Genomic DNA, 13,885 nt, shown 5'->3' on the forward strand with positions numbered 1-13,885 from the left:
AAAAATAATAATAATAATAAGTCATTGATACTAAGCTTACAATAATTATCAACGTGTCTCGGTGCGTGTTTGATTTGTTCAAGTGTTAAAAGATAACCCGTGGGCCTGAACTCTAGGAAATTGCCAGTGAGCTTGAGTTGCAGCTTCTTGCGGTTATTGTCGCTTCTCACAATAAAAATAAAAACGTGATTCAGTGCGCGTGTGTGTGTGTGTGTGTGTGACGACCTCCTAAAAGCGCAATATACATATAATTTCAATTATATAATTAATTTGTAGACTACGGTAAGTCAAGCGAGCAATCAAACTCAAAGATCATTTGGTGTCTGAGGTAAACAACTGTGTTAATATTTTATTAAATGGGGTAGTCAAACATTACGAGCTGCACTTTATATAGACACAGCCTAGAGTGTTATTAGAGCTATAAAATAAATCATATTTAACTAAATACGCAGCATATTTAAGTTACTTTCACAGAAAGCAAAAATAAAGATTTATAGACACTCCAGACGTGCTGATTAAAATTAATCTTAATCAAGTTAAGAGTTTATAATCTGCGAGCACAACTCAACTATAAACAAAGCAAGGCCTAGTGCGTGTGCTTCGATTAATCTATAACCGTAGTCAGGCTGTAATTACAGCCTAGAGCAAATACTTCTACAAGAACTTACATATGGTAATAAAAAATAGAATTAGCCTAGTTCAGGCTACTAGTTGTGTTCAAGATCAAGTTAAACCAGTTGATCATAGGCAGCGTCATATGTAAACTGATGCCATCGATCGTCACATTTCAGTGGGCAGCCTATTGGAGCAGAGTGTGGACGGACATGATCGGTAAACAGCGAATTGCATTTATCAGCCTGCTGGGCCTTTTACTGGCATGTCTTGGCCTTATCTATATCATCAACTTGGAGCGCTTGCAGCGTTATGCCATGAAATGGGTAAGTTAGGTCAACTAAATAAAAATAATAAATGAGAATCTTTAGTTTTCAAATTAAGCAAATTAAGTTTCATTATTTGACTTTTAGAGTTGAATAAATAAAAACATTTCTAGTCTGCTGTTGAACATATATTTTATTAAATATACAATTGTGACAATAGTTGCTAAAAGCTAATTAAAGCTACTATTATTTAAATTGAAGAATCACACAACTGACTGCACAAAGCTTAAAATTAATTTTAAAAATATGTCCATCATTTAGTTAAACATTCAACTTTATTAAAGCTACACGATCTATATATATATGAAGCATTAAATAATTAACTACAATTAAGCTTAAAATGCATTTAAAATTATGCTTGCATATTTTTTAGTTTATGGTGCTGCGTCCCAATACCATGATGTCGAATCTTTGGGAAAATCCTAGTCTTAAAATGACTGCCAATTTGTATATATTCAATTGGACGAATCCAGAGCAGTTCAAAGAGGGCAATGTAAAGGCGCGCTTCGAGGAATTGGGCCCTTATGTGTTCACCGAGCAAATCAAAAAGATCAACATAAGCTGGCATCCGGAGAACTCCACTGTGTCCTATTCACGCCTGAGCAGCTTTTATTTTGATGAAGCTGCCAGCGTGGGCAAACTCAACGACATCGTTGTTGCACCCAATTCGGTTAGTGTGGGATTGTATAATAAAGTGCAGAACTGGAGTCCAATGATACGCACATTGATGATTATGGCGCTGAGTGTGGATGGCAACAAGCCGACCTTTGTGCGTCCGGCGAATGATTGGCTCTTCGGTGGCTTCGATACACCGTTGATTAAGATTAGCAAAATGGTGCCCAGCAGCGTGCTGCCGGAATTGCATTTTCCGTACGAACGCATAGGCTACGGCTATCCGGTAAGCGTGTCAGGCTCAGCCTAAAATTATGCTCGCTTATTTTCTGTTTTGCTGGCAGCGCAATGGCAGCACCGAAATCTATGGACGCCACAATGTGTATACTGGTGAGCAGGACTTTAGCAAAGTGGGTCAAATAGCGCGCTGGCGTTATGGCAATGTATCCGATGCTTATCCGAACTGTCCGCTGCGAGGCAGTCTGGGTGAATTTCATCCCACGCCGCTGCGTCCCGGCGAGCCCATTTCTTACTTTCTGCCCGATCTTTGTCGTGAGCTGCAAGTTGATTTTGACAGCATTACGACCTTTGAGGGCATTACGGCTTATGTTTATAGAGGCAGCGCTAGAAATTTTGCCAATGGTAAGCTCTACATTAAAGCTGTTACTTAACTAAAACTTCTCTTTAACTTATAGGCACAGATAATCCAGCTAATAGCTGCTATGCGTCTGAGGACAGCAAGGACTTGCGTTCTGGTTTATTAAACGTTTCATCCTGTTGGTATGATGTGCCAGTATTTGCATCCTATCCACATTACTACAAAGCTGATCCTTACTATGTCGAAGCTGTGGAGGGCATGCAGCCGGATAAGGAGCGCCACGAAATGATGGTGATATTGGAGCCCAGAACTGGCATGTTGCTGGATATTAAAGCGCGTCTTATGGTCAGTTTGCTGGTGGAGCCCAGGCCCGAATCGTAAGTAATACTCATAACCATTAAATTTAAACTTAATCTTTTGTTATTGCAGCATTTTTCGCAAAGCACGTCGCACTTATTTTCCGCTTGTCTGGGCTGATTATCGCGTGCGCATAACACCCGATCTATTGTTCTATCTGCATATGATGAATGTCATGGATGTAATTGGCAAGATCTTTGGCACTGCTGTTATAGTCTTGGGTCTGGCGTTACTGCTCTGGTATCCAAGACGCATATTGCTGCAGAAACATTTTATGCATAAGATCGATATTACAAATCCGAATCACTCAACGCCCGGCGAGCTTAAGGGCCACGTCGTTGAGGGCTCTCCCTTGCTCGTGGGCTCACATTGTGGAGACAGTTCGCCTGCACTGGAATGCGGCAGTTAAGCTCTATCTACGCTTTAACTCCATTGTGATAAGATAAGCATAAGTGTTTAGCGATTGTTATGTTTAAAATTAATGCATAAGAACTTTATGTGGTGTAACAAAAACAGAATTTATTTTTAAGCTATAATAAATAACATAATGTAGTTTAAATCAGTTATTAGCCATAAATTTGTATTCATTTAGCAACTGTTATGCTATGCGCGTGTTTACTGTAGCTGTCTGCGATTCAATATCAACAATTGAGATCAATTTAAATAAACCACAATTCATTTGACAGTTTTGATCAAGAGTTTATAGTATATATAGTTTATATAAAACGCCTGATTAATACGTTTGAGTCAACCAACAAGTACCTGTTGTATTTGTTTTAACAAAAAAGCCAAAAAATCCCACCAATCAAAGTTCAACAATCGCTAGCTCAATAATATTCGCACAATCTGCGCTGATAAGAAATACACAAACACACACACACTTAAACAAGTGTGTCATAAAAAACTAAACATTTAAGCGAAATAACAAACGCATTGTTGGCCATGTAAATAAGCCGTTACAATAACCGTTTCATGCATTTTTTAAATTAATATTGAGTTTAATTCGAATCATTACCGCTTGTCGCTGCTCTAAAGAGACGGAACCGGTTTTGACATAGCACAAGAAATCGAGCAGCAAAGAGATAATGAGCATAAGAGCGAGTCTCTCATTTGTTCAAATGCATACGCTTTAGCTAAGAGAGCGTATTCATTATGTTAATCATTTAATTTTTTATGTTAACTACAGATCGAGCAGTGCAAAACTATCGATAGTCTGCAGCAGCCATACAGTTCGATTGTACAAGTGCTGAACAGAAAATGTTAAATAACAGTTCCAGTTACTTAGCAACTGTTGCCGCCAAACAGTAAGAGTATTTCATAGCCGACCAGCGCTCTATTATATTTTAATGAAGAATCTATGAGCATGTGTATGTATGCTTGTATTAGTGCGTACATTTATAATTGCTATGGTGGCGGCATTTTGAAAAAAAAAAGTAAATTTAGTTGAAGACTAGTCGCTTTGCCGCTCAGACCTAGAGATCATACAACGCGTGGCGAGTTTTATTTGGCCGAGTTCAAGATCAAGTTAACGGTGCGATTAAAATTCAATGCGCGCGAGTGAGACGGCAAAAACACAAAAGTAAAATAGACGCACATTTCTCTGTGTCTTAATAAGTAGAAAAGCAACAACAAATTTTGTCTAACCGCAAGCAATAGAAGAAGCAGAAAAATACTTACACACACCCATGTGCGTGCATAATTAAGAAAAGAAAAGTCTAGTGTTATATTGTAATGTAATGAAGAAAAGTGAAGCTAAACGAAAAGTATTCGAAAACAAAGTATGCGATTGAAAAATGACAGGCATAGCAAAGAAGAAGAAGCAGTAGAAGTGTTTAAAGTGCGCAGAGAGTGTGTTAAACAAACAAAACGGATGCCAAAGAGCAGAAAAAAAGAAAACGTAAGCAACACACATACGACAAATTAAACAGATCCCTACGGAATAGCGAAAGTGTACATGTGTGTGTGTGAGAGCAAAAGAGAGCAGCACGTGTTTATGTGTGGGTGAAATGCAAGGCGTACGAGTTGAAGAGCAGCAGACGCAGCAACAGCAGCAGCATTGCTCACATAATTTTCATTATCAGTTGTGGGAAGGCGCCTTATATAGTTGTTGTTATTAATATTATTTTATTTGCCAGCCATTTTGTTGGAGTTTTAATATGGTATGACGCATTAGGGTCTCGTGAGTGAGTTTGCATATTGTGAAACCCCAGCAACAAAGTATAAAAGCAAAAGAGTGTAAACAGGTCTAAATCCGCCTCATTTTTGGCACAGTGCAATGTATTTCGTCGTCTATTTATAGCGTTAAGTTCTAACAGCAACAACAATAAAAGCAAATGCCATTAACATGCACGATATCAACAGGTTGCGGAAGTGCCAAAGTGTAAATAATGCGTAACAACAATAAGGAAAAGTTTGTTAGACTTTTAATTAAAAGCAGCCAAAGGTCCAGCCCCCCTAGCAACCAACATGGCTTGCCAGATTCAGCTGACAAATGTGTGAAATTCGCATAATTATTAAAAAGCAAATAAACTAATTAGCTGCTAGCTAATTGTGTGCTTAAGGCGGTCAGACAGGGGCGTGGTGTGAAAACGCAGGGCGTTACAGCAAAAAAATGAAGTGCATTGTAAAACGGGTTATTCATTTTGTATAATGTTGCTTTTAACCTCGCAACAACAATAACAACTTTACTGCACGTACGTGTTATCGATAAATATACAAGTTTATTATTGTATGCATAAGTATGCATGTGTGTGTTTATGGAATGTTTAAGCATTGGCAATAACAACAAATAGCAAATAGCAAACAGCGCACAAAAGGCCTTAACAGGCAGCGCTTTTGTTTCGTATTAACTCCCACTTTTAATGTGTCAGGGCTGCATGAAAAACAGGTTATTATATTTATTTAAAAAGCTTAAAGCACGCATTTCTAGATAAAAGCTACTGCGCTATAGTGTTAATTATTTAAAAGGGTCTTTTTTGAACAATTTGCTTGATTTATTAGCTGCGACGCATTTGGAAAAGCTTTACGCGTGATCTGCTCTCTTACACACTCTCACGCTCTCTTACACTGAAAGGCGAGGGCGCAAATAAGATAAGCCAGCATTTTACGCTCTTTCGCTCACGCGCTCTTTCTCTCTCTCTCTCTCTCCCGGCTTATCGGTCTTTGCAGGCGACGAAAAAGCACAGTTACAAGCGCGAACAGTGAAGCGCAGTCGACAGCGAACAGTCGTAAGGCCCAGCAAAAGCAACGGCTAGCAAATTATTAGTTTAAGAGTTAAGCCCACCGTGGGATTTGTTTTTAGTGGGCCGCATTATAAGAAGATAAGCAGCCAAGATGACATCACACGTGATTCACTGCGCCTGGCGTCTGGTCATTGTCGTATTCGGCATCTGTTGCCTAGCCGCCGGCGTATTCCTACTACAAAACTGGATAGATATATTTACGCGCCTGCGCGGCAAGGTAAGTTTCAAAAACTGGGTTTTTACTTTTCATACATTTTTGCATGTTTTAGTAAGCATTAGTCATACTATTATTTATAACTATTCAAATTCAAGGCAATTGCCCAAATGCCACTAAGGTCATTATTACCATACAATTAGTTGGGGGTCCATAGACCCCACACGGGTTTCTAGGCTTTTACTTATATTTAGCTTTCGATTCGATCTCGAATCAATTGAATTCAATTCGCATAAAGACAGCGCACAATTTTGAGTGTGTGCAGGTGTTCAAAGCTTAAACAATGATAAGATAGCTACAGTCTGCATACATTATAAGCAACTTTGTAAAATAAAGAATTACAAGTTGTAAATTTTAAAGCTAGCGAGCGATATAAGTCTTATCGCAAATTTGAACGTCTGTTAGCTATCTAAAGTTTAATTGCAATTGCGTAGCATTTTGCTATATAATTAATTTTGTTTTCAAGCATATTACACTGTTGCCTTAATATTTTGTTTTTAATTAACTGACTAACGCACGGTAAGCTACACTATTTATATTATATTTTTTGGCAAAATGATTCATTACTTTCAACAGCTGCGTGTGCGTTAATCGCATTTTTTAGATCTATTTTGCAATGATGTTCGGGCCACGGAAATACATATTTATTTGTTGAATAAACAAAACACGCTTATGATGGGCTGGGTTTACATACACAGAGTTTTTTTAACTGCTTATCTTATCTGTGCCTGAGCATTTACCGATAATGTTAACTTGCCCGTTCAGGGTGATTAGAAACGAGGTCTATACCAATTAGTAACTTGTGTAGAAGTAGAACCTTTTGCATTTCCTGCTAAATAAAAATTACATGACAAAGCGACTAACACCTGTTGAACTCTGCATTGAACACCTGTGGTGTGCCATCATATAAACTAAAAATAATCTATAATGTATTATATAAAAAGCAATTTGTTGCATTTTTACACGAACAATTTTGTTCAAATCGCATTCTTGTTCATAATCTGCTTTAGTCATTTCCTGCATGTCTGAAGATTAATTGAGAGAGCCAGTTAATACTTTTTATGTTTTTAACAAAGTTTTTCTTAGCAGCCTTACTTGTTTGGCTTGATTTGATTGATGTCAGCTCGGTGTCCAATGACAACTGATAATAACTTGACACTCACATGACATTTGGGTCTAAACGATTTGCGAATCGCCTAGATAGACAACATTGTAGCAAATTAGATGAATATAAAATATGCATGTTTGCTTTACTACACTGCGCTACATAACAAAATTAAAACACAAACTTATGATAATAATAAATAGTTGCGCCAAATTTATTTTCTCTAGCATAGTATTGTTGCTTTAATTTGTTGTTTAAAATGACTGATTAGCTATTTTAGTGCGAAAATCATGAATAACTTTTGTAGATAACAGCAGCGTTATAAATGTAATTTTTATGTATCGGATTTCTGAGTAATTCCATTTTTGTAGCTTATAAATTACTAATCTTGTGAAACCAAAAAATACTTTTGAAAATGTTATTTAATTTTAATTCTAGGAAATGGCGCTCAGTCCCACATCGCCAGCATTTGAGGGTTGGAAAGTATCACCATTGCCGCTTAACTTTGATGTATATCTGTTCAATTGGACAAACCCCGAGGATTTGTATGTGGGTTCAAAACGCAAGCCGCACTTTGTGCAGCTGGGACCATATCGCTTTCGCGAGAAACCCGATAAGGTGGATATAGTGTGGCACAATCAAAATGCGTCAGTTTCGTTTCGCAAGAAGGCGTACTTCTATTTCGATGCAGAGGGCAGCAATGGAACGCTGCAGGATGTAGTTACATCAGTGAACTCTATAGCACATGTAAGTCGTATAAAATACATATATAAAACAATAACTGAACTTTCTATCTTTTAGGCAGGAGCACGCCGCTTAGCAGAGTTGAACTCTTTCTTTCATTTCTTTGCATCCACAAGTTTGAGCAGCTCGCAGCAGGTGCATGTCACACACACGGCAGAGGAATGGATGTTCAAGGGCTTTGAGAGTTCGCTCATCAATCTGGGCAAGCTCATATCACCCGAGAATGTGCCATACGATCGTTTTGGCTATCAGTATCAACGCAATGGCAGTTCAGGCTTTGATGGCGATCTCAACATGTTCACAGGCGCTGATGATCCGCGTAAAATGGGCGAAGTGTATACGTGGAACAATCTAACGCATACGGGCGCCTTTAAGGGCGACTGCGGCAAGGTGCGCGGCTCCATGGGCGAATTCTTTCCACCCAATTTGAGCACCAACGACAGCGTGCATCTCTACATGCCCAAAATGTGTCGCGCCATACCGCTGGACTATACGGAAACTGTCACCGTGCATGGCGTTACGGCGTACAAATACAGCGGCACTCGTCATGCTGTGGACAATGGCACGCTCTTTCCAGAGACAAGTTGCTACTGCGTCGATGGCCAATGCCAGCCGGCTGGCGTTATAAATATCAAAAACTGTATGTACAACTCGTCTATTTTTATGAGCTATCCGCATTTCTATTTGGCGGATCCAAGTTATCTGGCGGCAGTGGATGGTCTGCAGCCTGAGAAGGAGAAGCATGAGTTCTATATGGCGCTGGAGCCGAATGCAGGCGTGCCCATGGATGTGGGCGGCGGTTTCCAAGCCAATTATCTAATGGAACCCACACCAGGCGTAGCGTAAGTTACAACTGACAAACATTTAACTAAGCAGCAAACTAATTAACTTCTTATGCAGTTTGTTTGCGCGTGTGCCAACCGTTTTGATGCCGCTCATGTGGGCTGAGGAGCGTGTGCGTGTAACAGAGGAAATTGCTTCCAACATCGGTCTGGTGCCGCTTATAGTGCTGCTGGGACAGATCTTTACAGGCATACTGCTGGCAGGCGGACTCATCTGCACCTGTTGGTATCCAACGCGACAGCTGACGCGTCTTTGCCAAGGCGATCCCAAGTCGAAGGTTAAAGTGCTGCGGCCGCTAACAACATTTGCTGTCATTGGCAGTGGAGCAGCAACGTCGCCAGCATCGCGCCAGCAGCTGCTGCAGAGTCCGAGCACGCATGAGCGTGTGGGTGTGCGTCTGCTGGACTACAGACGCAATTCCAGCTTGGTGGCAGCGGCGCAGCAGAGCAGCTCATCCGTGGAACCGCTGATACACAACGGCTCATAGAAATGTGATAATAAGTTAATAATAACTAAAACGCAGAGAACTGCATTTATAACAATTTTATATTGCGTGTAGTTAACTAAAGAGCGCTCTCTGTTTTTTATAGCCCCCCCGCGAAAAGAGAAAGACTCAGCAGCTGCTGACTTTTCTATTGGGAAGCTCAGCAAGTTGGCTGCAGCTAGTTAGGAAGAGAGATAAGATTATTTATTTTAGTGCCAAATAATAGCAAGCGTTAAAACACACATTAAAAGTCATTAACTTATATCTAGCAAACAAATGTAAATATAGAAGCGAAATTTGAGTAGTTGTAAGTCTTGTTGAAATCAAAAAAAAAAAAAAAACTGCGCACGTCCAAAGTATTTATACATATACATATTTATAATAATTAATTTTTTTTTATTGTAAACATATTTTAGTTTTAACACACACACATACACATATACATGCATATGCAAATGAAGTGATAATTTATATTGTAACAAACAGAAATCAAAAACAAATATTCCTTAAAGCAAAGTATAAATTTGAAACTAAAAGAAACAAAGTTTTGAAATGTTTGTTTTTCATTTTAGCTGCATTTGCAGCCAACTGGACACGGCCCAGAAGCAAAGGCTAACAAAGCCAAAGCTCACCAAGGAGTTGAACGTTGCCGTAGCCTTGCCCGTATTGCCCAAGTCAAGCTGCGCTGCAAGCTCTGCAGGCACATCGAGATAAACACGCTCCACACCAAAGCTAAAGATCAGCTTACGCAGCAGCTCCACATCCACATAGTCGCCGGCAGAGGACCAAATAGTCAGCGTGCACTCATTTGTAGAGTTTACCGAAGCCAGCAGCTTATGCAGCTGCTCCTCGCTCTGAGCCGCAATGCCGGCACGCACCGGAAATGTTATGGGTTGACCTGTGGAGGTCACATTGTTGTCCTGTATGGACTGCAACATTGCACTGCATTGTGCATCGGTGTACATTCCTTCGCGATAGTCGGGACCCCAGCGCGTGGTCCAGCCAATGGAGAGTACAGCTTGCTTATAGCGCATGCAGCCGGCAAAGAAACGCGCTGGATCCACAGGCGTTGAACTCAGCGCCTCCACTGGTCCATTTATAATATCAGCATTTAACCAAATGGGATAGCTCATCTGCAATTGCCAAGTTGTTAATATGCGCTGCTTATAGCTTTGTTTACCTTTGGTATGGTTGCATCCAGTATGTCCAGCGCGCCCTCAAACACTTCGATGGATTTAAAATCCAATTTAACGCCCTTCTCAGCGCCTTCGTGCACCTCATTGTGTGCCTTAATCTGATGCAGAAAGTCCTCCAGCGTTAGATCAGAGATATTGGCAGGTGGATGCGCCATTACAGGCAGTTGCTCTCCCTCGCCATTTAGCTGACCTAGCACAATGTCCGCTTCGATCATGTCAATGTCAGCTGAGCGAAATTAATAACAAGAGTAATGTTAACTGCAGCTTAACATAAGAGAGCGCAGGAGAAAGAGAACAGCATGTGTGGGTGCTTAGCAGCTTAAGCACCTGTTAATGCAAGCTCAGTTGTCTTTTAGCCTGCGAGGCGTGCGCACGGTCGGTGAAGTGAATATTCAGTTTGTGTGTGTGTGTGCGTGTGAAAGTGCTTGACAACACCTGCAATTGCACAAATTATTTGTAAGTGTTTACCGTTTAACGCCTCGGCGAGCAGCTGTTGACTATTAACAGCATGAGCCCAGCTTATTGCAGTCAAATTAGCCGCCTTGCTAACGACTTTACCAGTCTTATTAAAGCGCCCCATGTCTATTAACGCATAATCCAGTTGATCCTGTAATACAATAGCCACGGGCACGTTCACCAATTGATTCGCTTGCAATTCGTAGTGATAGGCGCTGACGTTTAGTGCAATGCCATTGATTTTAACAGCCAGGCACGCTAAGCAATTGAAAATTATTAAACAAGGTGTTAAAAACTAGTTAATTAAAAGTTAATAAATATTTATTACCTTTGACCACAGCAAATGGAAAGTCACATGCACGTAACGCCAATTACTTAACAATAACAACAACTGGAGCAAACACGCTATACATTCACCGTTTGAATGAGAGAGTATTGGTGTGTGCGTGTGTGTAGTGCAGACAGTAGCGGTTTATGAATATGAAATAAACACTTTCGCCCGCAACGCAGTTGCATTTAAACTGACAACAAATGCAGTGTGTATGTAAATAAATCAACAACGAATGAGAGTGTAGAAAGCGCAGGCGCTGTCAAATTGTTAGTGATGCGTATGAGAAAGATAATATTACAGCACAATTACAATTACAACAATATTACCCAGCATGCAGATTATCATCGAACCCTTCATGTTTTTATTGCTCTGCAATTGTTGCTGCAGTTTAATTGCTAATCAGCAACAATAAGTTGTACTCTAAAAGATAGCACAATCAAGTAATTGAGATTAAATTGCGCACTCTGGACGCTTAATTATTTATGACACTAAATTGGCAATTTATTGCAATATAATTGCGCGATTTGTAAGTGCAAGTGAATAAAACTATTTAAGTAAACTCGTATGTTTTGGATAAACATTTAAATTCGCGCTACTAAATGTGTCTCTCTTAACGGTTCGATTACAGCGCGATAACAGCAGCTCGCTATGCTAACCGGCAGCTCATAACACACTGTCATCCACAGTCATAGCACAAATAGTACACGTGTACGTTGGCAACTCTGCAAGTGTGGGTGAATTTTTATCATTACGTGTGATTAGATTGCTTTCAATTTCAATTTCATTGCCGACCAGCACACAATTAAGCTACTAGTGCCGGCTTGATAAGCGCACAATTACTCGACACTCATAGTTTAAGTACATTACCAAGTGATAACAGAATTACAAGCCGGAAAAATGGCCGATCTTATCAAAAAAGGAGCGCTATTGCTTATGAATCAGAAATGCTATGACAATTACTTTTTGGAGCACAACTTCTTTGATGGTAATTAACCAAAACAATTTTTAATGTTTTTGTTTATACAATGTTCCGTTTTTCATTGCAGTGCCCTGCTTCAAGGCTTTGTTGAGCAAAGGTCTGGGTTTGGGCATTATAGCCGGCTCAGTGCTGGTCAAAGTGCCGCAAGTGATGAAAATATTGCAAAACAAATCAGGCGAGGGCATAAATCTGTTTGGTGTTATGCTTGATCTGCTGGCTATAACATTCCACATGTCCTACAACTTTATGCATGGCTATCCCTTCAGCTCCTGGGGTGACAATACTTTCCTGGCACTACAAACTGTGGCCATAGCTGCTCTAGTGCTGTTCTTTGCTGGCCGCAAACCCCATGCATTCATCTTTCTGCTTGCTTATGCTACGCTATTGTATGTGCTTAACTCTGGCTTGACTTCAATGAAAGTGCTGCTGACCATTCAAAGCTGCAACATACCCATACTGCTGGTGGGCAAGCTCTCGCAGGCCATGACTAATTACAAAGCTGGCTCCACGGGTCAGCTCTCAGCCGCTACAGTCATCATGATGTTTGCCGGCTCGCTGGCGCGCATCTTCACTTCCATACAAGAGACAGGGGATACCATGATCATAGTTACCTTTGTCGCATCCACTTTTGCCAACGGCGTCATCTTGGCACAGCTGCTTTACTATTGGAATAAGCCTGCTGCTGGCGCTGCCGCTGCCAAGAGCAAATCGAAGAAGCCCAAGACCAAGAAGGATGATTAAGACAAACGCTATTTTCACTTTAAGTGCTCGACGCTTTAGAACAAGAGTTTAATATTCACCTTATGCTTAGTAAATTTATAAAAACAAAATACAAATTAATGTTAATCCAGCTCAAAGTGCTTCTGCAGCGCTGCCAGCGCTCTATAACGATGTGAGATTTTGTTCTTCTCGGCCTTGGGCAGCTCTGCATATGTTTGGTCATAGCCATCAGGCTGGAACACGGGATCCCTTTAATTTGGAAAATTAATAACAATTTTATAAATGTAATAAGCAGCTGCTTACCAGCCAAATTCGCGTGATCCACGTGGCTCTACAATAGTTCCCTTGGTTATGCCCTGGAAGAGCATTGGCTCGGCTTCGCTGCTCTCGCAGTAACCAAATGTGCAAATGGCCTTTGCACCTTTATCCTCCCAGCCTGTGAGCAGACGATGCAAGCCCTCGGGCTGCAGTTTCTCCAGAAACCATTTGATATAAGGACCAGGCAGACCTTCCAACGCATTAAAGCACAGACACGTATCCTCGACCAGCACGGGACCGTTAACCTGACGCGCCGCTTCTCTGCACTTCTTTTTCGCTATCTCTTCAATCTCGCCCTGCAGCTCGGGTAAGTCGATCTTCTTAGAGACTATAGTGCGCGGAAAGCAGGGCCCAAGTATGGCCAGCAGCTCCTCCAGCTTCTTGGCGTTGCCCGTTACAAACGTAATTGGTTTCGACATAATTTCTATTGTTGAGCGTCAATTGCATTAAATTGTAAATGTTATTGTTAAATTGTTTAACAAATCAACTTTTGCTTACCCGCACGTTTTTCACTTCCTTATAGAGTTCTCTTTGCATTTGTTTTGTGCTCTAATCAGCTGTTTACGCCGGCAATCAGAATGCGGGAATGAGATAGATATAGAAATAGGCGCTGTGATTTGAATTTAAAAATAATCCAGCTCATTTTTATGAACTTAATTGGCGGTATACTTTTCAAATTTGAACTTTAAAACAAAGCTTAAAAAATGGGTTATAAATTAAAAGAGATAAAATAATTTATTCTAAATCT

The 13,885-nt window shown here is 40.4% G+C and overlaps 4 protein-coding genes across 4 annotated transcripts; 2 read left to right on the forward strand and 2 right to left on the reverse strand.

Annotated features, from left to right (window-relative positions):
• Positions 1 to 670: 670 nt before the first annotated feature.
• Positions 671 to 9,483, forward strand: LOC108598676. Its single transcript, XM_017985400.2, has 9 exons — positions 671 to 938; positions 1,312 to 1,836; positions 1,895 to 2,192; positions 2,246 to 2,525; positions 2,578 to 2,909; positions 5,834 to 5,964; positions 7,505 to 7,813; positions 7,868 to 8,652; positions 8,711 to 9,483. The coding sequence occupies exons 1-9, from the start codon at positions 768 to 770 to the stop codon at positions 9,138 to 9,140; spliced, it is 3,261 nt and encodes a 1,086-aa protein (XP_017840889.2). The 5' UTR covers positions 671 to 767; the 3' UTR covers positions 9,141 to 9,483.
• Positions 9,484 to 9,567: 84 nt separating this feature from the next.
• LOC108607947 (protein FAM151B) lies at positions 9,568 to 11,576 on the reverse strand. The gene is made up of 4 exons (XM_017999063.1): positions 11,118 to 11,576; positions 10,802 to 11,047; positions 10,318 to 10,559; positions 9,568 to 10,270 (listed from the first exon to the last, which is right to left on the reverse strand). Exons 2-4 carry the CDS (start codon positions 10,911 to 10,913, stop codon positions 9,701 to 9,703), a joined length of 924 nt encoding a protein of 307 aa, XP_017854552.1. The 5' UTR covers positions 10,914 to 11,047; positions 11,118 to 11,576; the 3' UTR covers positions 9,568 to 9,700.
• On the forward strand, positions 10,724 to 12,934 carry LOC108607948 (mannose-P-dolichol utilization defect 1 protein homolog). The gene is made up of 3 exons (XM_017999067.2): positions 10,724 to 10,789; positions 11,749 to 12,105; positions 12,167 to 12,934. The coding sequence occupies exons 2-3, from the start codon at positions 12,018 to 12,020 to the stop codon at positions 12,838 to 12,840; spliced, it is 762 nt and encodes a 253-aa protein (XP_017854556.1). The 5' UTR covers positions 10,724 to 10,789; positions 11,749 to 12,017; the 3' UTR covers positions 12,841 to 12,934.
• On the reverse strand, positions 12,853 to 13,735 carry LOC108607949 (inosine triphosphate pyrophosphatase). Its single transcript, XM_017999068.1, has 3 exons — positions 13,636 to 13,735; positions 13,123 to 13,561; positions 12,853 to 13,068 (listed from the first exon to the last, which is right to left on the reverse strand). The coding sequence occupies exons 2-3, from the start codon at positions 13,554 to 13,556 to the stop codon at positions 12,942 to 12,944; spliced, it is 561 nt and encodes a 186-aa protein (XP_017854557.1). The 5' UTR covers positions 13,557 to 13,561; positions 13,636 to 13,735; the 3' UTR covers positions 12,853 to 12,941.
• Positions 13,736 to 13,885: the final 150 nt, after the last annotated feature.

The sequence above is a fragment of the Drosophila busckii genome, chromosome 2L (assembly GCF_011750605.1).
Source record: "Drosophila busckii strain San Diego stock center, stock number 13000-0081.31 chromosome 2L, ASM1175060v1, whole genome shotgun sequence".
Taxonomy (NCBI): domain Eukaryota; kingdom Metazoa; phylum Arthropoda; class Insecta; order Diptera; family Drosophilidae; genus Drosophila; species Drosophila busckii.